General features: G+C 40.3%; 1 protein-coding gene across 12 annotated transcripts in view; it reads right to left on the bottom strand.

Annotated features, from left to right (window-relative positions):
* LOC139442570 (MAP/microtubule affinity-regulating kinase 3-like) overlaps positions 1-27716 on the bottom strand; it is a 71255-nt gene that overhangs the window by 32574 nt on the left and 10965 nt on the right. For 11 of the 12 annotated variants that reach the window (XM_071223406.1, XM_071223400.1, XM_071223403.1 and 8 more), the window contains exons 4-7: positions 22348-22396; positions 20394-20459; positions 13825-13895; positions 119-175 (exon numbers count right to left, since the gene is read on the bottom strand). In XM_071223406.1, coding sequence (XP_071079507.1) covers positions 119-175; positions 13825-13895; positions 20394-20459; positions 22348-22396 — 243 coding nt within the window. Of the gene's footprint in view, positions 1-118; positions 176-13824; positions 13896-20393; positions 20460-22244; positions 22294-22347; positions 22397-27716 lie in introns of all 12 variants that reach the window. The other variant, XM_071223401.1, reaches the window with a different exon arrangement.

Here is a 27716-nt window from a genome sequence, read left to right as displayed (position 1 = left end):
ACTAGTCTGAGAGTTTTCTATTTCCAGGATTGGAATCGCAACAAATCACATTTTTTAACCAAACAGATTGCAACACACAATGCCAATCAATTTCCAATTCTGCGTAAATGATACTCACTTTTAAGTCCCTGTGTACTATGTGCTTATGATGACAATACTGCACAGAGGAAACAATCTGGAAAAAAAAAAAATGAACATCATAAAATCTGTTTCACAATATCTTTAAACTCTTTCAACGATGTATTTCCCAGCAAACAGTATAATTTGCATTTCTTTAGTCAGGGTGTCTCCTGCAGCATATACAAAGCAGTTTGTGTTGCATCTAAAAGTCAATTCATAAGCATTCACTGCAAGCCATTCAGTTTAACCCTGGGTTGTATGGCTGAGGCAACTGTAGTCAAAGCTGGCATATAACACCCAGCGCTGCAACTGTGAGCTGTTCGTGTAACCCAGTGTTGCAACTGTCAGCTGTTCGTGTAACCCAGGGTTGCAACTGTCAGCTGTTCGTGTAACCCAGGGTTGCAACTGTCAGCTGTTCGTGTAACCCAGGGTTGCAACTGTCAGCTGTTCGTGTAACCCAATTTTGCAACTGTGAACTATTCTTGTAACAAAGGGTTGCAACTGTGAGCTGTTCGTATAACCCAATTTTGCAACTGTGAGCTGTTCGTATAACCCAATTTTGCAACTGTGAGCTGTTCGTATAACCTAGTGTTGCAACTGTGAGCTGTTCGTGTAACCCAGCATTGCAACGGTGAGCTGTTCATGAAACAAAGGGTTGCAACTGTGAGCTGTCTAGTGTAACAAAGGGTTGCAACTTTAAGCTGTTCAGTGTGACCCAGGGTTGCAACTGTGAGCTGTTCAGTGTGACCCAGTGGTGTTGCAACTGTAAGCTGTTCAGTGTGACCCAGGGTTGCAACTGTGAGCTGTTCAGTGTGACCCAGGGTTGCAACTGTGAGCTGTTCAGTGTGACCCAGGGTTGCAACTGTGAGCTGTTCAGTGTGACCCAGGGTTGCAACTGTGAGCTGTTCAGTGTGACCCAGGGTTGCAACTGTGAGCTGTTCAGTGTGACCCAGGGTTGCAACTGTGAGCTGTTCAGTGTGACCATGTGTTTCATGGCTGACATATAACACATGTAACCTCGCCGCCCTACAAGACGATACAGAGATATCTACTTAATTCTAAAAGTGTGCCTGAGGCAAGCAATATTTTCAAAATAAAAACACTCTGCCTCTATCAAATGTGCTTGGAAAACTGTAATAACACGACTATTTAATAGCTTGTGCCATTAAGAGAAATGGTTTAATTACCAAGCTTTGTTTACTCTCCTTTAACACTCTTGGATAATTTAAAAAAAATAATTTTTTGATACAATTAAAATTGGCAACAAGAGAGTGAGCATGGACTTTGTTGTAACACAGTTATGCAGCCACAGTATAGACACAACCACTACAACCTGTGCTGGATTAGATGACTAAAAGTGAGCGAGTATGATTTTACGCCGCTTTTAGCAAAATTCCAGCAATATGACGCGGGGGGGGGGGGGGGGGGAAAGAGAGAGACACCAGAAATGGGCTTCACACATTGTACCCATGTCGGGAATCGAACCCGGGTCTTCGGCGTGACGAGCGAACGCCTTAACCACTAGGCTACCCAACCGCCCCAGATGGCTAGGAGACACTTTTTTTTCACCATTATTGTGCTGTCACTGATTGGAAATGTTGATATTCTGACTGAAATTTATCAAACTAGAAGCTCTCTAACTCCGTGGTGAAAGGTTATTCTTATAGGTTATTAACTGTTCTTATTAAAATGATAAGCACATTTCAAAGGCTTGACAAAAGAACTTGGCAAAAATTTCAAGGTTTGTCGATGTTTGAACTGATATTCCTCATTTGAGCCTGATTTATCTTGGGATTAACTTTGTATGGATGTATTGATCTGTCCACAACCTTTCATAGCTCTCTTGTCTGCTGGTTTTGTAATATCAGACGTGTGTGGAATTACGAACAGTTTCAAGCTGCTTTGCAGCTGTGATGGTAAAACTCAGACAGTGAACAGTGAAAACAAGGAGACACCTGGTGTCACAGTCATGTTGAGCGAGTGAGTGAGTTGTGTTTAACGCCACTTTTAACAGTATTCTAGTCATACCACGGCATGTCAGCTTAATGTGGGAGGAAAGCCCCAAGTGATGCAGGTCTTAGATGTTTACCACTTTGGTAAAACCCACGAGCACGGGTATGGTGCTGACAAACCTTGAAACATAATCGGGGCAGTCATGTAGAAGTCAGTGAAAGTAACTTCTCCATCTACTTTCTGAAGGCAGGATAAAGGAATCTGAACTGTCAATATTCACACAACCCATGATCGGATCTACTCAAGGGGATTGCAGTAGGAATATATAGAACCTTATGCTTGTCGTAGGAGGTGACTAAATGGATCCTGTGGTGAGGATCTATAACTTGGTTGATTGCATGTCTTTTTATCTCAACTGCGTGGATTGCTGCTAATGATGTCCATCACTAGATTGTCTGGTCCACATTCGCTTACATAGACCGCTGTTACATAGCTGGAGTGAGGGTTAAACAGAAAAGAAGAAGAAGAAAAGAAGAAGAAAAAAAGAAGACAGAAAGATCAAACAACTCACTGCTGACACTGTCAAAGGCAACAATGAAAGGAACTGTGGACTAACAAAGTCATTTCACTGCAGGTGGAGTATTATTCCACAACTGAGCTGTGATCGAACAGATGAGTGAGTGAGTGAGTAAGGTTCAACTGCCCTTTTATCAGTATTCCAGTTATATTGCGGGGTATACAAGGTTCATGTGGGAGGAAAGCCCGAAGTGATGCAGGTCTCAGATGTATAACACTTTGGTGAAACCCACGAGCACAGGTATGGTTCTGACAAACCTAGAAACAATCTGGGCGAACTGGCATTCAAACCCACAATCACAGGTTGCTAGCGTTCCCAAGGGACGCAACTCTGCACAGTGAATCGTGGCACTTTAGACCACCCTGCCACCCCCCTCGAACAGATGAACAGGTAGGATTATCTTGTGTGGAACAAGTGATATGCAACCTTGTGCCCATATTAATTCAGTTTCCACATGAATCAATACGGGATTTATTCATCAGCTCTGCCCGTGTATGAGACTGGGTTGTAGACCCTCTCTAAGTGGGGCCATGGTCTGCCATAGTGCGTCGTCTCTACAAACACAACTTGTCGGTATCATTTCTCTAACACTGGTTGCAATATTGAGAAATAACCAGTTCTTGTAAGGCATCCATGATGCAGATATGGAATTCACAGCAACATGCCTTGGCATCCTGTTAGATTGAGTACATCCATGGTGGATTTATGATTATGGTGCTGGTAATTTATGCAATGAAACATCATCCTCTTAAATATTTACCTCATTTCATGCCAATGGCCTTGTGTGTCAATTTAACCCATTGATAGGATTCATCTGCATTGTTTCTCTGGTCAAACACTAGGAAATATGATATACCGTAATCAACATAATAAGCTCCCCGCTCTAAAAGTGCCGACGGTGATATTTTCTAACATATTGGCTAGTGAACAATCCCAAATAGCACCTCTTCAGATTGATCATGATAAAACGCACTTGTGTTATATGCACCCTTAATTATGGGCAATAAAATTCTGGAAAAATATACCTGTCGTATATAAAGGCTTAGCCTTGCTTCATATTGGCAGCAAACATAGCCTTGCTTCCTACTGACAGAAGGCTTAGCCTTGCTTCATACTGACAGAAGACGTAGCCTTGCTTCATACTGACAGAAGACGTAGCCTTGCTTCATACAAGTAGTAGACGTAGCCTTGCTTCATACAAGTAGTAGACGTAGCCTTGCTTCATACAGGTAGTAGACGTAGCCTTGCTTCATACAAGTAGTAGACGTAGCCTTGCTTCATACAAGTAGTAGACGTAGCCTTGCTTCATACTGGCACTTGACATAAACTTAACCAAGTGAAGCCAAGCATTATAAATAGACCAGGCTTGCATATTTAACAGTTTATATTTCCACGCTAAAGAGCTTTAATATTTAACTAAGTCTGATGAAAGAGAATGAAAAAGAATTCTGCTACTGAACCTAAGAAGTGATCAGTTTACTTTCACTTTCTCCTCAGAAAGTACAGGGCAAACCTTGGCATTAGTCACATACATTTCCTCAACAATGCATCAACATTAACCGACAGGCATGAATCACCAATAGATGGGTTAGATCATATATTAATCACTGAAACAGATGTTAAAGCCATCCAATTTCAGTGGCAAAGAAAGAAATCAATAAAGCTGCATTCGCAAAAAAATATGATATCAACAGTGAAGCTGAATATATGTTCAAGATAATAAAGTATGACAGTAATGTCCTAATGAATTCTGGCCATATATCTTCAGTGGAAGTGAATAGGGGTTAAATACCACTTGGAACAGTACATTACAGCATGTCAGCTTAATACTGGAACAGAGCAAAGCCCAAAGTTACAGATCCTTCATGTTTACTCCTTTCGTGCAATCAACAGGCAGCAAGCTGACAATTGAGAATCTCAGTCCTTGCTAAAAGCTTCTGTGTCAATTAACCCAAACTCTTATTTTGGAATCAGTATCAATAGACTTTAAGCTTTTCATATGAGTGAGGGAGAGAGTTTGGTTTAACACCGCTTTTAACAGTATTTCAGTTATATCATGGCGAGTCAGATTAATGTCGGATGAAAGCCCCAAGTGATGCAGGTCTCAGATGTTTACCACTTAGGTGAAACCCACAAGCATGGGTATGGTGCTGACAAACCTAGAAACAAAATTTGGGCAAACAGAGATTCGAATCCACAATCATAGGTTTCTGGCGTGCCCAAAAGGCACAACTCTGCACAGTAAATCGCAGCGTCTTAGACGACTGGGCCACCCGTGCCGCCCTCATCATATGAACCGATCTCACTAGACCAGAGGAAATTTCACTAGGCTTGGGCTTCAGACCAGTAGCTTAAGTCACTGATCGAAATCTAGCATCCCCAACCTGCCGAAACTGAAAAGGGACAGAACTCTGCACAGCATCTTACACCACCATTTATTCAGGAAGTGCTAAAAAATGATATGCCAAGTTTACTGCTGAAGAAACATTTCTTCAAGCTCTTATCAAAGAGAAACAAATGAACTCTGTTATTTGCCAGAAATAATGTTCAACGAAAGTGATCTTCAAAGAATTCGCCAAACTGTTCCTGAATGCATTAACTGCAGCTGAACACGGAAGCAGAAAGATGTTGGCAAGCGTCACTACCAATCTGATGCCAAGGCCCACAGTGGGCTAGCTGCAGTAAGCACGTATCTAATCCAAGACCAAAGCAAAACAGCTACACAAACATCTCACACCAAAAGTTACTGACTTTCAATGTCTTTTTTCCCAAAGACAAATTGGCTTAATAACTTTAATTATAATGATTTGGTTGGTTGGTATGTTGTTAAATGCTGCACTCAGCGATATTCCAGCTATATGACGCCAGTCTGTAAATAAGAGTCCGGACCATACAATCAAGTGATTGATATCATGAGCATCGATCCTCACAATGTGGGATCGATGACATGCATCAACCAAGTCGCCTTTTACGACAAGCATAGTCACGCTTTACGGGAAGCATGGGTTGCTGACGATCTATTCTACCCCGGATCTTCACGGGTCTAATCATAATGAAAATTGATATCTTCATAATTGTCGTGGACAGAAAATTAATATTTGCATGGTCTGTAGTCATGGAAGATTGTTTTGTTGTTGTTGTTTTGTTTTTTGTTTTTTGGGGGGGCGGGGGAAGAAAGAGGATACCAAGTCACACATGAGATTTATACACCTGTGCATCACCCCCATCTTGTGTATCTCTTGAAGTAATTACAGAATGTGTACTCTTCTTAAATGCAATTATTCCATTAACCGGCTTGCTCCAAAAAATGCCAAGCCATCAATGCACTCTTAACTTCCCAAATGATTGCAAATGAACAGTTCCTATCATGAGATTGATTGTTTATGTGATATAACACCTTTGTACTGTTATTTCAAGAGGTGTTGCAATTAGCATGTGTCATTATACAATTCATACCTAGATATTTGATTCTACACATTCATTATATGAAAATACAAATGTCAATTGTCTGCTGAAACACAAATTCTCTTTATACTTGAAAAAGTTTCAGTATATTGAAATATCACACCAAGGCTGACCGAGTTTAGTGCTTGCACATGAGGATCGGCATGTGAGTGTGTGGGTTAGGAGATCAACTAATTCTAGGATTTTTAACATAGGATCCTTGATTTTAATGTTACATATTGGTGTAGTGGCGGTTGGAACTCGGTTTCAGTTTCTTTAACAGCAGTGTTACAAAAGGTGAGGTGAGGTGAAATTGGGTTTAACGTCGCGTCCAAGATTATTGCACTTACATGCACGTGTATGTGTGTGTGTGGCTGCTTGTACTAGTTACAAGAGCTGATTTCTGGCCATACACAAGCGATGTCATGAGCCAGGGGAAGTATTTGACTTCCCTTGTTCGCAACACTTGTAAACACCAAGTCAGGGCTTATGGAAACTTCTAAACAAAGGTGCACAGTTTGGAGGTCCAGAATTCTAGCTTCAAAACAAGGTTCCTAGTACTGTGTTGGTGTTCTAGCTTGCGACACCCTCACATTGATCAGACGGAAGTTCTGGAAGAACTCACTGTGGGCCCATCAAACAAGCTCAAGTGCATATTCAATATTTTCATAGTACCTACAGATGTTTAAGAGGCGAACATGATTCAAGGGAAAATATCTAAGTATTTCAACAAACTGATATTTCTTTTCTCCACCAATGAGAAAGTTTGATTCTCTGAACTCAAGCCAGATTCACCATACCAATGCTACTTTTATCAACAGTGTTCCTATTATTGCTAATTTGCAAATGTAACCTTCATATTTAATTAATGTTATCTTATGCCACAACATATTAATTTTCTGGAGGCAAAAAAATAACTGAGTCCAAACAAACAATTGTACGGTACGGTAAAAACAATCTGTCCAGTCACCCACTGTTGTAAACAGTTTCCGTCTCTTTTATTTCAAGAATAGGGTATTGGGGAGGTATTCCATTTTTCAAATAAAGGCATAAAATCTAAAACAATTATTTGTTGAAACAATTTCAGGCTAAGTCTAAAACACATCAGGCAAAGAGCATATTCTTGTGGACAGAACTGACCCACCATGGTTAACATGGAAACTATAATCCAAAAAAAACCTCCCAGGAATTTTTTTCCAAACAAAGACCTACGTTTAGGGGCTATTTAGGAGGTGCTGCACATTTCCTGCCAATGTAAGACAACAGGCTACTACTTGATCGGCCTATAGATCGGCTGCCTATCCTACAGCTAGGTCAGAGGTCAATGCTGAGTGTAATGTACTTGGTTCTCTATTTTCATTCTAGTGCTATAAAAACTGTCTTGGGTTAAATATAGAATATGCTTAGATCACAGGATATCAGATATCTACCGTCCTTAACAACTGCTTCCATTTAGCACTGATTATACATTCTCAAAGGGCCTACACAGTGGCTGTACTTGTCTCTAGTTTCTCTTACTGACCCCAGCGGATACATTTATATAACAATCACACCCATTCCATTTCCATCCCTTCTCAGCGCTTGCATCTACTTCGGTTGACTCAAGGCTTCATTACAAAAATATATTACATAAACCTTATACATAACTTTATTTCACAGACTATGTGTAAGTCTACAAATTCAGGTTAACATTCAGAAATATAGCATCACCAAAAGTTATACAGCCACTGGTCAACGTCCGAGACGAAGGAGTCATTCTTCTTGTACATTGAGTGTATTAATGTAAGCAGTCCCGTGACAAGTGAGTTCACCATGAACCACAATTACCAGCACTGGAAGTCATCATTTGTTGAGGGGCGGTCGGATAGCCTAGTGGTTAAAGCGTTAGCTAGTCACGCCGAAGACCTGGGTTCGATTCCCGACATGGGTACAATGTGTGAAGCCCATTTCTGGTGTCCCCCGCCGTGATATTGCTGGAATATTTCTAAAAGCAAGGTAAAACCCGCTCACTCATCATTTGTTGTGTTTACTTACATTGTAAATTGTTTCACTGTGAGCATATTTTAAGATATTGGATAATGCCTGATAAATATAAATACATAAATATATATATATACAATTATTATCATCATTATTATTTTGAGGGACAACTTTGTTTCCACCCAAATGTGGTTAGATCCTTTCATCTTTCGAAAATCTGGATCAATACTTATCTGCAGGTTAGACATGGTGTTGGTTGGTTGCTTTATTGTTTAACACCGTACTCAGCACTATTCCAGCTATATGACAGCGGTTTGTAAATAATCGAGTCTGGACCAGACAATCCAGTGATTAATATCATGAGCATCGATCCACGCAATTGGGATCGATGACATGCATCAACCAAGTCAGTGAGCCTGACCACCTGATCCCGTTAGTCGCCTTTTACGACAAGCAGAGTCACCTTTTACGGCAAGCATGGGTTGCTAAAGACCGTGGAATCTTCACGGGCCGTTCGACATGGTGACCAAATGTTCGAAACATTCTGGTTTCAAAACAGTTCAGTTATTGTCTATCGTAATAATTCATTTTGCACTGCTTGAACTGTAGACTACTCCTGAAATTACTACTTAAGAGAAAATCCTTTCTATGTATTATTTCAAACATGGCTGCATGAGAGATATGAAACAAACTGATCAATACCATTCCCATTCCTAAATATCCCAGTCTTCCTCCATCTGACTTGAAATAGTTGCTCAATAATACAAATATTTGTCCAAAACAGTCCATTAACCTAATTTCTTGATGACACAGTCTGTCTCAAATCAACGTAGACCAGGAAAGAGACCACTTGTTTCTGTGGAGTCTGTGCAGACAGACATTCTCCCAGTGGGCCAGCAAGGGCACCCAATAACTGCTGATGAACACAAGTGTCATAGGCCTCTGAGGAGGAAGCAGCCAGGCAAGGATGAAAGCAAACTCTCAGATTGTCTGGGTTGCCAGGCAACGCACAGCTGATGCTTGACTAGAGGGGCTGGCAGAGCGGCTTGAGTATTTAACCAACAGTCAGGCGATAACAGCTTACCATTTGGAATCGGTTTGAGGAACGAGGCGGAGGAGCAACACACTTTCTCACGCAACTCAAACACATTTCTCTTGTCAATTCATTTGGATGGGTGGTTGAATTTTTCACATGCTCAGCTTTGCTGTCTTTTTTCATAAAGAATATTTGTAGTTTTATTTCACAGCTTAAGCGTTAACCAGATGAAGTTAATTAATTTTCCACACCTTTAAGCATGTTACATGCAAAAGGTTTTTTTACTATTTCTTCTTGAAACAACTTATCATCTTCATTATGGTCGACCTAAACATACAAATTTAGAATTAGAGGCATAAAGGACCCTATGCATATTATGTGTGAAATAACTGAAAATAGATCTTGTCAAGCTTCCAACATCAAATACAATAATTACATTTTATTCTATTTCCATATTTTGTCCGACCATATCATAACAGAGTGAAAAATGATTGTCTTACCCAATATAGAGTTGATGATAAAAATTTCACTCTATAGGGGAACACAAACTTCATCGAAGTCAAATCCATATTTATTTGTCTATCTCTCTGATTTAGTGCTTCAAAATTCCAGGAAGCATGTTTGCAAAGTATTCAAAGCAGCCTGGAGTGAGTGAGTGAAAACAAGCAATATTCCACACCTAAAAACAGGCTTCCCATTGTATAATCCACACAATCGGTTTGAACAATGGTCCACACAAGCAGGGTTGAGCAATGATCCACACAATTAGGGGTTGAGCAATGGTCCACACAATCAGGGGTTGAGCAATGATCCCAAAAATCAGGGGTTGAGCAATGATCCCCACAATCAGGGGTTGAGCAATGATCCCCACAATCAGGGGTTGAGCAATGATCCACACAATCAGGGGTTGAGCAATGATCCACACAATCAGGGGTTGAGCAATGATTCACACAATCAGGGGTTGAGCAATGATCCCCACAATCAGGGGTTGAGCAATGATCCCCACAATCGGGGGTTGAGCAAAGATCCACACAATCAGGGGTTGAGCAATGATTCACACAATCAGGGGTTGAGCAATGATCCCCACAATCAGGGGTTGAGCAATGGTCCACACAATCAGGGGTTGAGCAATGATCCACACAAGCAGGGGTTGAGCAATGATCCACACAAGCAGGGGTTGAGCAATGATACACACAATTAGGGGTTGAGCAATGGTCCACACAATTAGGGGTTGAGCAATGGTCCACACAATCAGGGGGTGAGCAATGGTCCAAACAATCTGGGGTTGAGCAATGGTCCACACAATCAGGGGTTGAGCAATGGTCCACACAATCAGGGGTTGAGCAAAGATCCACACAATCAAGGGTTGAGCAATGATTCACACAATCAGGGGTTGAGCAATGGTCCACACAATCAGGGGTTGAGCAATGATCCACACAATCAGGGGTTGAGCAAAGATCCACACAATCTGGGGTTTAGCAATGGTCCACACAATCAGGGGTTGAGTAATGGTCCACACAATCAGGGGTTGAGTAATGATCCACACAAGCAGGGGTTGAGTAATGGTCCACACAATCAGGGGTTGAGTAATGATCCACACAAGCAGGGGTTGAGTAATGGTCCACACAATCAGGGGTTGAGTAATGATCCACACAATCAGGGGTTGAGTAATGGTCCACACAATCAGGGGTTGAGTAATGATCCACACAAGCAGGGGTTGAGTAATGGTCCACACAATCAGGGGTTGAGTAATGATCCACACAAGCAGGGGTTGAGTAATGGTCCACACAATCAGGGGTTGAGTAATGATCCACACAATCAGGGGTTGAGTAATGGTCCACACAATCAGGGGTTGAGTAATGGTCCACACAATCAGGGGTTGAGTAATGGTCCACACAATCAGGGTGCCATAATACTTTCACATTTATGGAACTGAAAGCAGCCGTTAAAGCCACCACTTTAAGCGTATATGCAGATCTTCAAAATTGGACAGTCACATAAAAAAAATACATCTACAAATGGCAATCAAAATGGTACATTTCTGAAATGTGCATCATTTCCAGTAAATCTTATAAAGAAAACACGTCTCTTCAACACAGGTCAATATTTACACCGCATCGACAGTCAACATTGACTAGTGATAGAAAACATCTTTCGTCCCCTAGTCGGCACATTTCCACTAGTCAGTGGTATGGTCCTTGTACCTTAACTATTGGGCAGTTTGGTATTGTTCTTCCAGTCTTGCTTGACAAAGGTATAAGGATCTATACTGAAATGACACTTTTTACAGTATTAAAGAAGTTGTTATCCATAAACTGGGTCTACCTTGTCACTATAGGACTAGTGGTATTTTCTACTGTTCCATTCCAGAACACATTATTCAAACCCTTGCATACCACTTGCCAACAGTGGCTAGAGTATGTCAAATCGAGCTGGGCACAGCAACACATGGAAGGAAGGAGTGATCAATAGCATGCCTTCTGTCACTGGCGTGAACAGACCATGCATACTACGGCAAACTGACATCACAATCGGAATACACAAGGCTGAAAAACATATTGCACCATGTTGTGGATCTTCAATCAATAGCCATTATGTTTGAATGTCAGCATGTTCCCTGGATCTACATTGGCTTGTCATGGCTGACTGAGCATGTTCCCTATGATTGTGCAATACCAAACTAGTCCTAAAACATAAGCAAAGGTTATAATCATGTAATTAGCTGAATGTTTGACCCCTGCTGTATAATCGCAGCTTCACTGTTCCTGCCCAGTGAGTGAACACTGCATTGGCTTATTCAGGGATTCATGAGTCATAATTAGTACACAAACTGGACAGCAATTAGTGCAACCTCGATTGGGATCAAATTCCATCATCTTGCACTGCTTGCAAGTTTCCTCTACAACGGCAGGGGTTCATTGCTGATGTGGGGAGGGAGAGAAAGGGTGAAGTACCACGGAAGACCATTAGTTTGGAGGGAAAATGTCAAGTTGTTACAAGTCATTGAGTGAGTTTGGCGTAGTGTCGTAGAACAGCATTTCTGTTGTATCACAGAACGTCAGCTTGATGTGGGAGGAAAGCCTAAAGTGATAAAGGTCTTACCACTTTGGTGAAACTCATGAGCACAGATAGAAGTCATTACAGGGTGAACCTGTTATTTTTGAACTCACACCATAGGATTCTGCCACACCCAAGGGAGACAATCCTGCACAGAGTAACTGGAGCACACCTTCAACAAACTGCTCCTCTCAAGGTGCAACTATTGCTAGTGTCCAGATTTTACACCTTAAAGGTGCATCACAGTATGTGCAGTTCACCAGGATATTATTGACTTTTCACTGGGCATTGACTGTGAATGTGTGAAGTTGGGGTGACTATTGGGGCTATTTGCACTAGTGCTATTGTACAGCAATGGTAACCTACACTATTCCAGTAGTGTTGCAATAGTTGTCAAATGTTCCAATAGTATTGCAATAGTCGTGCTTCAGGCTTAATAATTACATTGATCAATAAAAATGAAATGCATAAGGTATTGCTGACAACTAACGAATCTGAAGTTGCTGTAATCCTTGCAAATCAAATTCTCAGACAGGTTTAATAAAACCTGTACAAATTAAATATGTATTATTTTTAACTAATGGCACTATTGAAACTATCCATTATTATGCATACTGTCGACGATGCTACTGGCATAACAAAATCCTATCATTATGGTACTTTTACAGGGCAAATAATTGTGATACTTCAATATATCGCTCAACTCCTTGTGTGAAGGAATGCCTGTAGTATGACCTGAACCTGTCAATACCACAGTTGGCTCCAGGATGGGACATGATACAGATGTCAAGGTATACAACAAGCTCACGTGTAGATATAAAATGGTGAGGCCAGGTAAAATTGCAAACCTAAATTCTAAGTCAAAGAGTGAGTGAGTGAGTTTGGTTTAACGCCGCATTAACATTATTCAAGTTATATCACGGTGTGTCCGATTAATGTGGGAGGAAAGCCTCAAGTGATGCAGATCTGAGACATTAACCACTTCAGTGAAACCCACAAGCACGGGTATGGTGCTGACAAACCTAGAAACATAATTGGGGCTAACCAGGATTAGAACCCACAATCATAGGTTTCTGGCATGCCCTAGGGACGCAACTCTGCACAGCGAATCATGGCGCATTAGACGACTGGGCCACCCGTGCCCCCTCTAAGTCAAATAGATAATGTAGTAAAACTATGTAGTGTTTGAAGAAGAAAGTGTTTTGCTTGCTTGTACTTGAAGAAATATGCAGTGTTCACAACTAAAAGGGGTGCCCATGTCCAAGAAGTTTGGTGATATAGTATCTCAGTCTAGATTCTTTAAATCTTTTAACATTAGAGCCTTAGGACTTTTTTTAATGCTTGACTTCGATCATTGATTATTAATGAAGTTTACGCGTGTTTTTTTGTTTGTTTGTTCGTTGTTGTTTAACACCGCACTCAGCAATAATCCAGCTATATGACGGGAGTCTGAAAATACTCAATTCCGAACCGGACAATCCAGTGATCGACATCATGGGCATTGATCTATGCAATTTGGATACGATGGCATACATCAACCAAGTCAGCGAGTCTGTTCATAACATCCCATCGACTCTGATGGCAACCATTGGTTTCTGAAGACCTATTCTCCACGAGACAGTATTGCCATGTGACCTTCATGTATAAACTGACTTACCTGTCTAAATTTTGCCCTTGCTTCTTTTTCTTTCATCCTCCCATGAGCAACTAGGTAATCAAATACTTCCCCTGTAAAACAAAACAAACAAGTGTAAAAGTGAGTAGAGATAGTAACTGGTCCATCCACCAAGTGCAAGTATAACAAGTCATCAGTCTTGCCGTGCTAGCGTGTGTTTTAAGTGTGTGAGTGAGTTGGGTTTAACGCCGCTTTTAACAATATTCTAGTCATATCATGGCGTGTCAGCCTAATGTGGGAGGAAAGTCTGAAGTGATGCAGACATTTACCACTGGGATTCGAACCCACAATCATAGGTTTCTGGCGTGCCCAAAGGACGCAACTCTGCTCAGCGAATCGCGGCGCCTTAGACAACTTGGCCACCTGTGCCCCAGCATGTGTATGGAAAACACATAGGTATAATGACATTTCAGCCAAATGATATTGAAATTCACATGTACACATGATATTTATTTCCGTCAATGAAAGAGTGAGAAGCTACATCAGTGGACAGTATCACCTAACCATTGCTGGACCATGTAGCCAGCACCTTGTGTTGGGAATTGGTCAGAACTTACGATTTATCATTGGTTTGAAAAAGCAATCAATGATCAATTAATCTTGGTAATGATCGATCATGAACATGATAAATGTGAACAGAAAATTCATATAGCATTCTTTATAGTCTTATTCATGTGAAAAATAAACAGAATTGTTCAACTAATGGTATTTTACTATATTACCATAAACAAAAATCTACTAGGAAACACCAGAACAGGATTGAAACCTTGTCTGTCATCCAACTATTGTGATAGGAGATCACCAACAGATACATAGACAAATATTTTATATCCTTCAGCAAGTTCAGGAATATGATTTACAAAATTTCAAATTTCTTTCATTGTGTCTACGAAATAGAACGCTAGACAAGCTTGAATGCCAGGTGATAAGTAATTGTATTATTTTGTATCATTCGCACAATTTCCCGAACCACGACCTGCTTCACATGCAGTGTAGATCTCAATACATACAGCTGTACAGATCCATGACAGGACAATAGCTTAGCTACTTCAGGTACTTGACCCAGTGTTGCCTTCATTAGCATAAATCAATTGTACCAAGGGTTACCTGGTGTCATTGGCATAGACAGGTTTCATATACAGGTCACAGGGATGAAGTAGCAGTCTGTGACATTAACAACTAGTCTAGCCCAAGTCCAGTAAAATCTGGTATCGGAAAGCTGAACTTCTGACAACCCATCAGGGATTGATCTAGACCTGCTCTGAGCCAGATATTCACCTCTAGTCTGCAGCAAATGTCATCAAAAATTATTTTGAATTTCCCAGTTCATGTTAATACATATATTAACATGAACTGGGAAATTCAAATAATTTTCTAGTCTGCAGCAAATGTCATCAAAAATTATTTTGAATTTCCCAGTTCATGTTAATATATAAATTAACATGAACTGGGAAATTCAAAATAATTTTTGATGACATTTGCTGCAGACCAGAGGTGAATGGATATAACTAATTGTACGCCTTTGTAGAGTGAGTGAGTGAGTGAGTGAGTGAGTGAGTGAGTGAGTGAGTGAGTGAGTGAGTGAGTGAGTGAGTGAGTATGGTTTTACACCACTTTAAGCAATATTCCAGCAACACCAGTAATGAGTGAGTGAGTATGGTTTTACACCGCTTTTAGCAATTTTTCAGCAATATCACGGCATGGCACACCAGAAATTGGCTTCACACATTGTACGCATGTCTGCCTTTATAGAGAAAACCTGTATTTCACTGATCACATTACCAGCAAATAGGAGCATGTTTTAATCCTCACTTTCATGTTGTTGCATCAAATACAATCTCCTCAAATTAATTAAATCTCTCAATTTAATAAGAATATAAGCACTTTAAAAATCATAATTTTGAACAAAATAATTATTTTAACCCAATTTGCGAGACAGGGGCTAGAGTTCTGGATAAATCCTTGATCTATAGCATGTATATATGAAGAGTAAAATTTGAAATAGTGTGAATGGAGGAGTTAGGGCCTGTCAACTCAAGACAGCAGCATGGTCTGTGTTTGTTGTTTAACACTGCACTCTGCAATATTCCAGCTATATGACAAGGGCGTGTTACAAATGAGTAAGGACCAGACAATCCAGTGATTGATATTATGAGCAACGATCCATGCAATCAATCAAGTCACTGATCTTAACTGCATGGAGTAATGGAGAAGAAACCACTGACCGATTGTAAAAATGTTCTGATAATTCTGATAAGAAATGTTATTTTCTTTGGGAGCATGATCATTGCATATCTATTTACACAGAAACTGTTGACACTTCTGCTTGGTGGAACCATTGTCCTCGAGATACATCTAATTTCCCTAGCAAGGAGCCTAGAGAATTTATTCATTTTCAGAAACCCTGAAAATGAATAGATCTACACTTGCCAAAGTATAAAAAACCTGCTTGTGAATTTTCGGATATATTTGTTTCAGGGTCTGTATGAGAGAGAGAGACCATTCCACAAAAAATGTTATTTGAAGTCAAGCAAGTGGTTGCTGTAATGTTCTCTTCTATTACAGACTTGGAACATATTTTGGGCCCAAAACTAGAAAGTGTACTAGCATGTACTTAATGAGCTGTATCATTTTCAGTAAATACGACTCAAACAGTGTGACTTGTCAAGAATACTAGCTAGGGTAATTGTTCATAACTTGTTCAACTGGTGCCGATTTATAGTGCTAGCCCACTGAGATACCATGCCGCAGTTTAACATGAATACCCCACTCAGACACAGTATACTGACTCTGAGCCGACCAGTCCTTGTTTTAGCCCCTAAGTGCTGAGCGCCAGACAGGGTAACAACAAGTACCATCTATTAACGTCTTTTGGTATGACGTGGCCGGGGATCGAACCCCGGACCTTCCGCTCTCGGGGCGGACGCTCTACCTCTAGACCACGGGGACGGTCTGTAGATTCTCTAGACATGTGGCAAAATGAGGAGCATCAGTGACAAAACTTCAAGGGACTAAAATACCCTCTCAAAGGTCAAGCATGAAAGACTAAGGACTATTCCAATGGACAAATATAGTGTAGCGGAGGGTCAGTTTATAATAACGATCATGATCTACATAATGTCAATTCGACAAAAGTCAATTGCTTTTTTAACAATTGATATGAATATACTACCAAAAACAATTTTCTGACACTAAACAAAGGACCAATTCTGCAGTCGGAACCCATGTTTTTGTTATATGATAAATCAATATTTGTTTTACAGTATTCGGTCATATCACCATGAATGATGAAAACTGAGTGAGTCTGGCACACTATTTGTTGATATAGCAGGAGCAATTATCTACAATGTAGGAGTACTATGACACATTTAACATCCAGGTTAAACACTGTGACATCCTCATTATTCATGACACATGTGGGATACTGCTGGGGTTATCCATGATTGTAAACTAAGTGACCTTGGCAGGCAAATTAGGATGTGATTTTGTTAAAATTTGGGATGTTTTCAGAGTTATTATAACATTGCACACAAGCCGTTCCTCCTTTTCGGTTCTATCACCAGTGAAATAAAAGTCACCTCGACACTAGTTACATACATATTTAAAGCTAAATTTACATGACAAACATGAAAAAATATTTAATTCCCATTTGGGAATCTATACTGACCATGCTGACAATTTCTGCAGAAATGTTTCTCTGTTCAAAATGTATTTTTTTTAAACATGGGTTCTTATTTTCTTAAATTCAGAAGTATTTCAACATTGTATAACATTTAATGCAATAATAAAAAAAGAAGCATTAAAACCTACTTCTCTTAATCCTGTTATCAGAAATTTTTTTTACTGTACCTGTACAACCCAAAATTAGTTATTTGTTATATTCATAACCATGAATTGGGAATATGTACTGACATTTGCTGCATACTTGAAGCAGAATATCAGTGTGCGCAGGTCCCGATAAATCCCTGTACTGGGACCATTCTGCCCTGGAATTCCCACTAGGGACTAGTACAGAGTAGACAGTCAGGGAAGCAACATAACGGGAAATGTTTACTAGCCTGGACAGTGACAACACACGGGCACCCGCGAAAAGGCCGGAATTTCTACGAGCACTCAGGACAACTTACATCAGACAAACTGACTCTGGCTAGAGATACTGGGTGCTTTTGCATCCCTGGACATGGAAGGATCTATGTCCTTGTCAACAGGGTAACCAGTGGTAGAAACTAACATTTTAGTCCCACTGGTCCTTATATAGTTATAATGATAACATACAGCAAAACCCTTAAAAATGGCAAATTTCTACTCATCCTTAGGATACCGTAACTATTGGGCAGTTTGGCAAGTACTACAGGACAAGTGCCAATTTCTGACACTGGGTAACAGAACCATTATTTAGCTGACAATTTTACAGTCAGCCTACAACTTCAACAGTTTTGACAACAGTTTTGTAATATATGCAGATCAATTACAGGTAGAAGTAACGTTTTCTTCAATACAAAATGACATTTATAATTCTGACAACAAGTACATGACAGTAATCTTCATCCGGACCTGCTGAACAATTCCCAGTTGGCATCAAGTTCACACCAACTACAATGATGGGAGTCGCCTACATGGACAATGAATCCCAACCTCCTTGACTACTACAGTGTGACCTACCTCAGTGTGGAGGAACTTAACAAAATCACAAGTCAAGGCGGGCGAAAATGTGAGTTGAGGTGAGGTGAAATGGGGTTTGATGTTGCTTCCAAGATCATTGCACTCATATAGTGACGCACATGCACGTGTGTGTGTGGCTGCTTGTACTAGTTCGGACTGATGCCGATTTATAGTGCTAGCTCACTGAGATACCATGCCACAGTTTCACATGAATACCCCACTCAGACACAGTATACTGGCTTCCGGGCCTGCTGCACAATACATTTGAGGTTCTACATACATTTGCCATGTCTGTCATTTGCAGTGACTGAACAAAAATTTCACTGTTATAAATTCATATATTCATGTCATGTGACATATTAGGTTTGGAAGCCTTTCAGCAGATCTCGATGATGACCTTCGTCTCAAGCCACAGAGTTTTTAAATCACGGTGAGCCATACCTCAGCTACATCTGTCATACCAAGTTAGTAAGCGAATGAGTTGAAAGGGTAGGACAGTTTCAACCCATAACAATCTTAAAACACTGAATCCATTGATCATAGGTGATCATGGTGATTAGTTGGTATTGTGGTCTAAGATCCTAACACTTATAATCCGGCCAGTGACTGATTAAAATGCCTCTGACAATCCATGAGGTGAGGTGGTATATAACCCGTGTCACCTTCAAGATTATTTCCCTCATATAGCAATTTGTGTGTGCATACTTGGACTTTATAGTGCTAGCCACCAAGATATCATGCTGTAGTTTAGCAAGGATATCCCACTCAGAAACATTGACGTTGCCAGGGAATCGAACCTCCCAACTTCCTCTCTCCAGGCAGGCACACTATCCACTATATCACTGTGATTGAAAACACCATCAACTCCTGAAAAGAGTTTTGACGCGACTGTATCCTGTACGACATATTTCTGGTAGAGGTGGGACACTCATCTCTAGTGCATGCTTTGTTCTTGCAGGACATACTTGAAGGGGATAAGTAGATGGTGACTCAGTCAAGGACTCAGTTTCATAAATATAGCTGTCAACATATCTCAGTCTTCTTGGCCGAAATAGATTCCGGATCCGTCAACATAGTTGTATTCACATCCAAAATTGTATAAATATTCCACTTCCTGATAGACAATAGATTCAAGTGAATATTTCCTGTTCGCAACTTGGTGCATTCAGACTACAAAGATGCACTCGAATCCAAGGTCCACATGATAGACATATACCCCTGGTGTGAGTGAGTGAATATTGCGTTACGCAACATTAGCAAGTTGGATGAGTGAGTATTGCTTTACGCCACATCAGCAATCTTGCAGAAATCGGCAGTGACATCAAATTGGTATGTTTTCAATATTTGGAAAACAAAAAATATAGAAATATAGAAAAGCCTGTTCTAACCAAACAGAAGGACAAATCTATATATTTAGGAGTTTGTTATGATTTTTCTGGTAGATCGCTCTACATATTTGTGGCCAACATGTAACAGAGTGAGTGAGTGAGTGAGTGAGTGAGTGAGTGAGTGAGTGAGTGAGTGAGTGAGTGAGTGAGTGAGTGAGTTGTGTATAACACTGCCATGGGCAGTATTTACGTCTTATCAGCTGAACACTTGTGTGGAACCCACATGTATATAGAGCTGACAAACTGATAATCATGTTCAGGGTAAAATCTGGGGTCCGAACCTGGCACTACAAGGGGACACAACTCTGATTTCAGCATGGGCCCTGGAATCAGGTTTTATATCACTTTTAGCACTATTCCAGCCTTATCACTGTGAAAGACACCAGGAATGGACTTCACACCTGGACCTGCCTAACCCACCTGACCCTGCAATCCTAAATAATTGGGGCTGTGGTAAAATCATAAATATATCGAACATAATAAATGATCGAAAGTACTCACCGCCACTTGCGTATTCCATGACAAGATAGAGTGTCTTTTCTGTCTCTATCACCTCAAATAGTTTTACTGAAACAAAAATACATCAGACCTTGAATCCCTTGTTAAAGACCAATATAGATCTATTTGACCACGTCATAGATCACATAATATTATGAAATGTCAAACATCCTATGCGTTGCTTTATTGCCATTCATACAAAATATCACAAAGCGTGAGTATTGACTATGCCCTTATATGAAACACCTATGGATTTTCTATAAATAAACAATTCAAATTTCCAATAGGATTAAGTAATTATATACAAAGCCTACATTATTACATTAATTCTGGCAGTCAAATTAGTCAAGCCCTCTACATCTGTGAAGTCTGACTAGGATGTCAATCTTGCCAATTTGCCTGACAATTGAATCTGTCGTGTCTTGTCGTGCCGGGAAATCAATACCCAGTCACATCTGCACTGCTGATGTCATGTACAGGGATAACACAGAAAACTATATCGAACAGTGACAGGCAGGCAACATTACCCAAATGATCATTTTCATGACATAATTCACATCGATAACTAGCACAAAGGATCACCCGATACATTTAAGCCTCGTTCGTCCTGACCCTAGTTAATCTGGAAACCCCACCTTATGGATAATCTTGTTGGGAAGTCATTAACACAAAGGATATCACTCCTTTTCGTTAATACAGACAATTTCCTCGGAATATCATCCCAATTAAGGAGGTGACATTCTGGATATAGCAGACTTTATTCAATAGTCTGAAAAAACGTCTGTTAGATGAAAGAAACTCAGCTAATGATAGTCAATATGACAAACACTAAAGTCTACTAAAAATAATGCTACGGATGGCCATCCTCCTAATGCGACAGGGAAAAGGTGAAATAAAATGTTTAAAAAAATAAATAAATAATGCTACGAACCATGTTTGGGCTAGAAGACTCAAAAGTATTTAGCACAGACTGATATAGAGTGATAGTTATGGTCACAATCTTGCACAACTTGAAATGTTAGTGGATATCTCGGCAGTTGAGAAAATGATGCTGTTACAAGTCTCTTAATTGCTCTTGTAATTTCAGTTGGCTGTGTAATTTGGGTACACCTACAGAATACTGGACACCCATCCACCATGTTTGTTTGCTGCGTCGAATATTGCATCATGCTACAGAGTGACTATTTTATAAACAGGGCGACGAAGGGCAAAACAAGCAGAAAAATTACTCTGCTTACATTTGTTTGGTTTAATATGATTAAATCTCAAAATTGAATATCAAGCAATTCAAAACATAAAAAATTAGACATCAACATGGAAAGACAACTCGAAAATAGAAAATCCATAATGGTGAACGACAACCTCATCAGTGATATCAAACAAGTCCAACAAACACATATTTCTCATTAACTTTTGAAACTAAAAATAATATTTACTTACACAAGCATTTGTTTCAAGTCATTGTGTGGGGGGGCAAGCCCATCAAAATCCTGTTATTTTAGCAAGGTGGATAAAAATGGAGGCAAAAAACATTTAACGTCAGTAAGATGGGAGCTTGTGCAATAACAATATGGCGGAAGGTATCGGGTATTCTGTATTCCAGGCGTACTTTGGTCTGGTTGATATGGGAATTACAACGGAATGGAAATCCTTAAATGAATTAGGAGGCATTGTAAAGGAATCTAAGGACAGAAAAATAAATATGCTCCATCACACACGCTCACTAAGACCTTCAGTCCTGGTGAGCTAAAACAATGAAAGAGGAACAAAGGTGAGTAAAATATTGTAAGTTGAAGGAAAGGTTCTCTATGAATGTATACTGGCACTAGGAAGGATCTACAACATGAACTTTACCTATATCTGGATGATCAAGCACCTTCATTATCCTAACTTCTCGAAAGAGCTGAAATGTGGAAATTAAAACACATTAAATGTTGAACAAATAAAGACCATTTACCTATATTTGGGTGATCAAGCCACTTCATTATCCGAACTTCTCGAAAGAGCTGAAATACAAATAGAATCTTTTCAGTTGACAAAATCTCCACAATAGTATCGGATAATCAAACAGTCGATTCCTCCACCAGCCTTTTTCTCCTTTGATGTGTATTTGCTTGATCAGAAACTGTAACCAGATCAATTGTACAAAGTAATATTCAGCTCCACAGAACCAAAACCTTAATGAGGTGCTCATAATTTCTGTGTCAGCTTCAGCAGTTGAATGTTCAGACCTGATGCTTCATCCTTTAAGGGAATATTGGGATTGCCCTTGACCTTTAGAAGCAAATGTGTGATTTTCACATGAGAATTTGCTGTGATTGTCAGAGAAAGTGTGAGTGAGTGAGTTGGGTTTAACGCCGCTTTTAACAGTATTCCAGTTATATCACGGCGTGTCAGCTTAATGTGGGAGGAAAGCCCCAAGTGATGCAGGTCTCAGACGTTTACCACTTCGGTGAAACCCACGAGCAAGGGTATGGTCCTGCCAAACCTAGAAACATAATCGGGGTGAACCGGGATTCGAACCCACAATCATAGGTTTCTGGCGTGCCCAAGGGACGCAACACTGCACAGAAAATCGCGGCACATTAGACGACTGGGCCACCCTTGCCCCCGTCAGAGAAAGAAATAACAATCTAAGTATAGTTAAGCAAGAACAATTTCAAAGCTGGCCGAGAATTTGTGTGTTAGAGAGGTAAAGAGTTGTTCACTAGAGCAGTCATCAGTTTTTTAAGAATATAATCCTTCTTCATTAGGGTGAGTGAGTTATGGAAGATAAAAAGAAAGAAATGTCTTGTATGTTTGTTTACATTTGCAGAAAAGCCAGCAAGTTTATTGCTGTTATTAATACAAGATAGGGCATGACCCAGCATGAAGTCTTCAGGGGACGGGGTGGGGAGCCAAACCCACACACATTCCGATACGAGGTGGCATCATTAAAATCATACAACATGGACTAGCGCCTAGTGTGCACAACATCAAGGGAAGCTGATGGTTGCTATGACAGCTGTGACCGTCACTTCATTCCAGCCAGATAACCATGTTGTAATTATGGCCGGTATCACTGGTGGAACTAAGGCGTAATATTTCAGTACTGTTCAGTACTGCCAGATCATAGGATAACAAAGTCCTTACATCAGAAGCTGTTACATGTTGTGCAGAAATCTACATAAATTCCAAAAGAATCCTGCAACATGTTAGAAATGTTAACATAATAATAAAGAGGTGAGGTGAAATGGGGTTTAATGTCACGTCCAAGATTATTGCACTTATATCAGGGGTAGAAACTAAAAGTTTTAGTCCACTAGTCCTTATGATGGTAACATATAGCAAAGCCCGTAAATATGGCAAAATTCTACTAGTCCTTATCATGTGATACCTTAACTATTGGGCAGTCTGGCAAGGACAACAAGGCTAGCGCCAATTTCAAATACTGCATATAGTGACGTGCATGCATGCATGCGTGCGTGCGTGCGGCTGCTTGTACTAGTCCGGACTGATGCCGATATATAGTGCTAGCTCACTGAGATACCATGCCGCAGTTCAACATGAATATCCCACTCAGACACAGTATACTACCTCCGAGCCGACTAGTCCTTGTTTTAGCCCCTTAATGCCGAGCGCCAGACAGGGTAACAACAAGTACCATCTTTTAACATCTTTTGGTATGACGCGGCCGGGGATCGAACCCCGGACCTTCCACTCCCCGGACAGACACTCTACCACTAGACCACGGAGCGGTCGCTAATAATAAAGAATCCAACCATGGAAACTGGTCGGTAAGTCAACAACTGGTCATTAATGATTCAGGCTAGAAAACTAGGCTTATACCCAAAAGCAATGCAAATATAGTCAAATATTATAGATACATTTGCATCTTTAGTCTTCAGCCACCCATGCTTGTTGTAAGAGGCAACAAACACTACCAGGTGATCACTCAACGACTTATTTGATATATATGTCATTGTATCCCAACTTCATAGAAAATTGCTCATGTCAAACACTGGATTGCCTGGTCAAGACTTAATAATTAACAGATTACAGTCATACAGCTGTGACACTGATAAGTGCGGCGTTAAACATAACAGATAGCTCTGGAATTCCAGATGTCCCACTGGTGTACAATAAATAATGCATGTGTGTGCATTAAACTGCATGTCTGCATAATGCTGTTGAATAATCGATGTTTGTAATACAGAGAGGTGATGCCCATTGATCGATTGCATGCTGTTGGTCTGTCTGAATGGTCTCTTGGTAGGACGAACTACCGCCATAAATCTATCACTGGTTCTACTACTCAAGAATGCTTTCTCAAATAAGATGTAAAATGTTACAGATGAAAGTCAGCAGCCATGAAAAAAGGTAAATGTTATATTATGTTAATATCTTTTTGTGTTTTGGCATCTTATCTCTCAGGACACCTCCATGTAGACCACTAAAGAGAAAATAGTTCCATACACACAACCGAAAAGAAGTTAAAGAATACCCTATTCTTCGTAATTAGTAAAGTTAATCTGTCATGCCATGAAAGGTAAGCATGGCAGCCTACACTACCCACATGTAAGCATGGCAGCCTACACTACCCACATGTAAGCATGGCAGCCTACACTACCCACAGGTAAACATGGCAGCCTATACTACCCACAGGTAAGCATGGCAGCCTACACAACCAACAGGTAAGCATGACAGCCTACACTACCCACATGTAAACATGACAGCCTACATTACCCACAGGTAAACATTGCAGCCTACACTACCCACAGGTAAACATGGCAGCCTCCACTACCCACATGTAAGCATGGCAGCCTCCACTACCCACATGTGAGCATGACAGCCTACATTACCCACAGGTAAACATGGCAGCCTCCACTACCCACATGTAAGCATGACAGCCTACATTACCCACATGTAAGCATGGCAGCCTACATTACCCACAGGTAAACATGACAGCCTACATTAGCCTCAGGTAAACATGGCAGCCTACACTACACACATGTAAGCATGGCAGCCTACACTACCCACATGTAAGCATGGCAGCCTACATTACCCACAGGTAAGCATGGCAGCCTACACTACACACATTTAGCATGGCAGCCTACATTACCCACAGGTAAACATGGCAGCCTCCACTACCCACATGTAAGCATGACAGCCTACATTACCCACATGTAAGCATGGCAGCCTACATTACCCACAGGTAAACATGGCAGCCTCCACTACCCACATGTAAGCATGGCAGCCTACATTACCCAGAGGTTAGCAAAGCAAGCCTACACTACCCACAGGTAAACATGACAGCCTACACTACCCACATTTAGCATGGCAGCCTACACTACCCACAGGTAAACATGACAGCCTACACTACCCACATTTAGCATGGCAGCCTACACTACCCACAGGTAAACATGACAGCCTACACTACCCACATTTAGCATGGCAGCCTTATGCATGTGGAAGAACCACCTTAGTGTGAGTGTTGATGTCATTACCTGTGGCCATCAACAGATAATCACAAGGACTCAGCAGTCACCGTGTTATCAGCGTAGTGCAAGCAATGGCATGGGCAGATGCTATTAATTGTATTGATCCATTAGAATAGCCATAAGCCTCACATGTACATCATATGTAAATGTCCTCAAGACTACTCATACAAGGAGATGACAAGAAAAATGTGTAAACATAGATAAGGGCAACATCATAAATCATTATCAGCATGATCAGTTTTGGATTTGTAATTAATTCTGGCCCTTGCAGCATCCATGACACCCAAATGTGCATTATTTCATAATGTTGAAAATCAGGACTATTTTGCAATACCACTGATGTTATGATGTTGACCTCCAAACATTGCCAAACCACTTAAAGATAGAGTATCTGGTGTGAAAAGATTTCAGGTGATCAAGTGTCTCCATCAAGTTACCACGGAAGGCGCCTGCTCCCTATCAGGGTGTACCTAGCTACCATGGACCAGTGATAACAGTGAACTTTGAATTATCACCAGGCATAATGAGACAGCAAAGCCGACAGTACTAATACTTTGCAACAAAACAGGATTCATCCCACTGATTGAGCTTTTGATACCTGAGTACTCAAACTTATTTTAACATGATAGCAAAAATTCTCTCACTTCTGGGGAAAAAAAGTAAAATATCATTTATCAGTGAAAATGAATGGACAGTGACCTTGACATTTTATGTGTGAACAAATGAAGGTATATTAGTTCACAATATGGACAGCATGACCTTAGGAATGGCAAATGTCAGTCAATGTCTACTCAAAAACATCTAGCTGCTACATTAACTAATACCACAGATTAGAAAAGTGATTGCATGCCTGGCCCTCTTAATCAATGGTGGAAAAGCCTTCCTGAATGCCTGATGTTCTCTGATTGAGTTGGGTTTAACGCTGCATTGAACAGTATTTCATTCAAGTCATGAGGAAAGGAAAGCCCCAATCAATCCAGCCTGCTGACAATCACTATGAACGTGAAACCCATGAGCTGGGAATGGTGCAGAAAAACCAAGAATCATAATCAGAGGAAAAATGGGAATCGAACCCATGATCATCAGATTCTGATAATCTCTCGTTAAACTATTCCATTCCTTCAGATGTCACCAGTAGATAAATCTAGATAATGTCAACAACTTAAGTACGACCTAGTGGGTGAAGGAGTTAATATTTGGAATCACATCAGCACTATTACAGCCATATCGTGACTTGAAAATAACATGAGATATTTATCCTAACTGTCTCCTCTTGAATTGCAGTGACCTGTTACTGGCATGACATGACAAGATGCTCTAAACCTGTCATCGATAATATACATTAATATAACCATTTACTGAGGTCAACCTCTTCAAAGACCAAGAACAAGGCCAAGTGTTCAAACAGGCAGTGTACGAACAACTTTCAAGGTCATTCATTTTTAGAAATGTTATTAGTTCAAGGCCTGAAATTTTAAAGGAATAATCTCTTCTGGTTATTATTCCCATTATATGACCTTGTCCATCCAATATCATAATAAAAAGACAAAAATAATAATAGGCTAAGATTTCCCAGGGGTTCTGCAATAGAGAAATATCATATCCCTGGGGTAAGTTAAATGTTGCCATATTTCGCATATGATCCTCGGAACAAATATTGTCGTTAGTTGATCACTAACCATACAAAAAAGTACCAATTATAACAAACTTATCAAATCACAAACAACATTCAAAATGCTTCCAAACATGTATAAAACAGCTAAACTGGAACACCAAGAACTTCACAGTGACCTTGACCTGTCAAGGTCATTCATAATGTCAGTTCAAGGACTGAATTTCAATTCAC

This window comes from Haliotis cracherodii, unplaced genomic scaffold (genome assembly GCF_022045235.1).
Source record: "Haliotis cracherodii isolate W230 unplaced genomic scaffold, xgHalCrac1.p SCAF_5, whole genome shotgun sequence".
Lineage (NCBI taxonomy): Eukaryota > Metazoa > Mollusca > Gastropoda > Lepetellida > Haliotidae > Haliotis > Haliotis cracherodii.
This window is presented reverse-complemented; position numbering and strand designations above follow the sequence as displayed.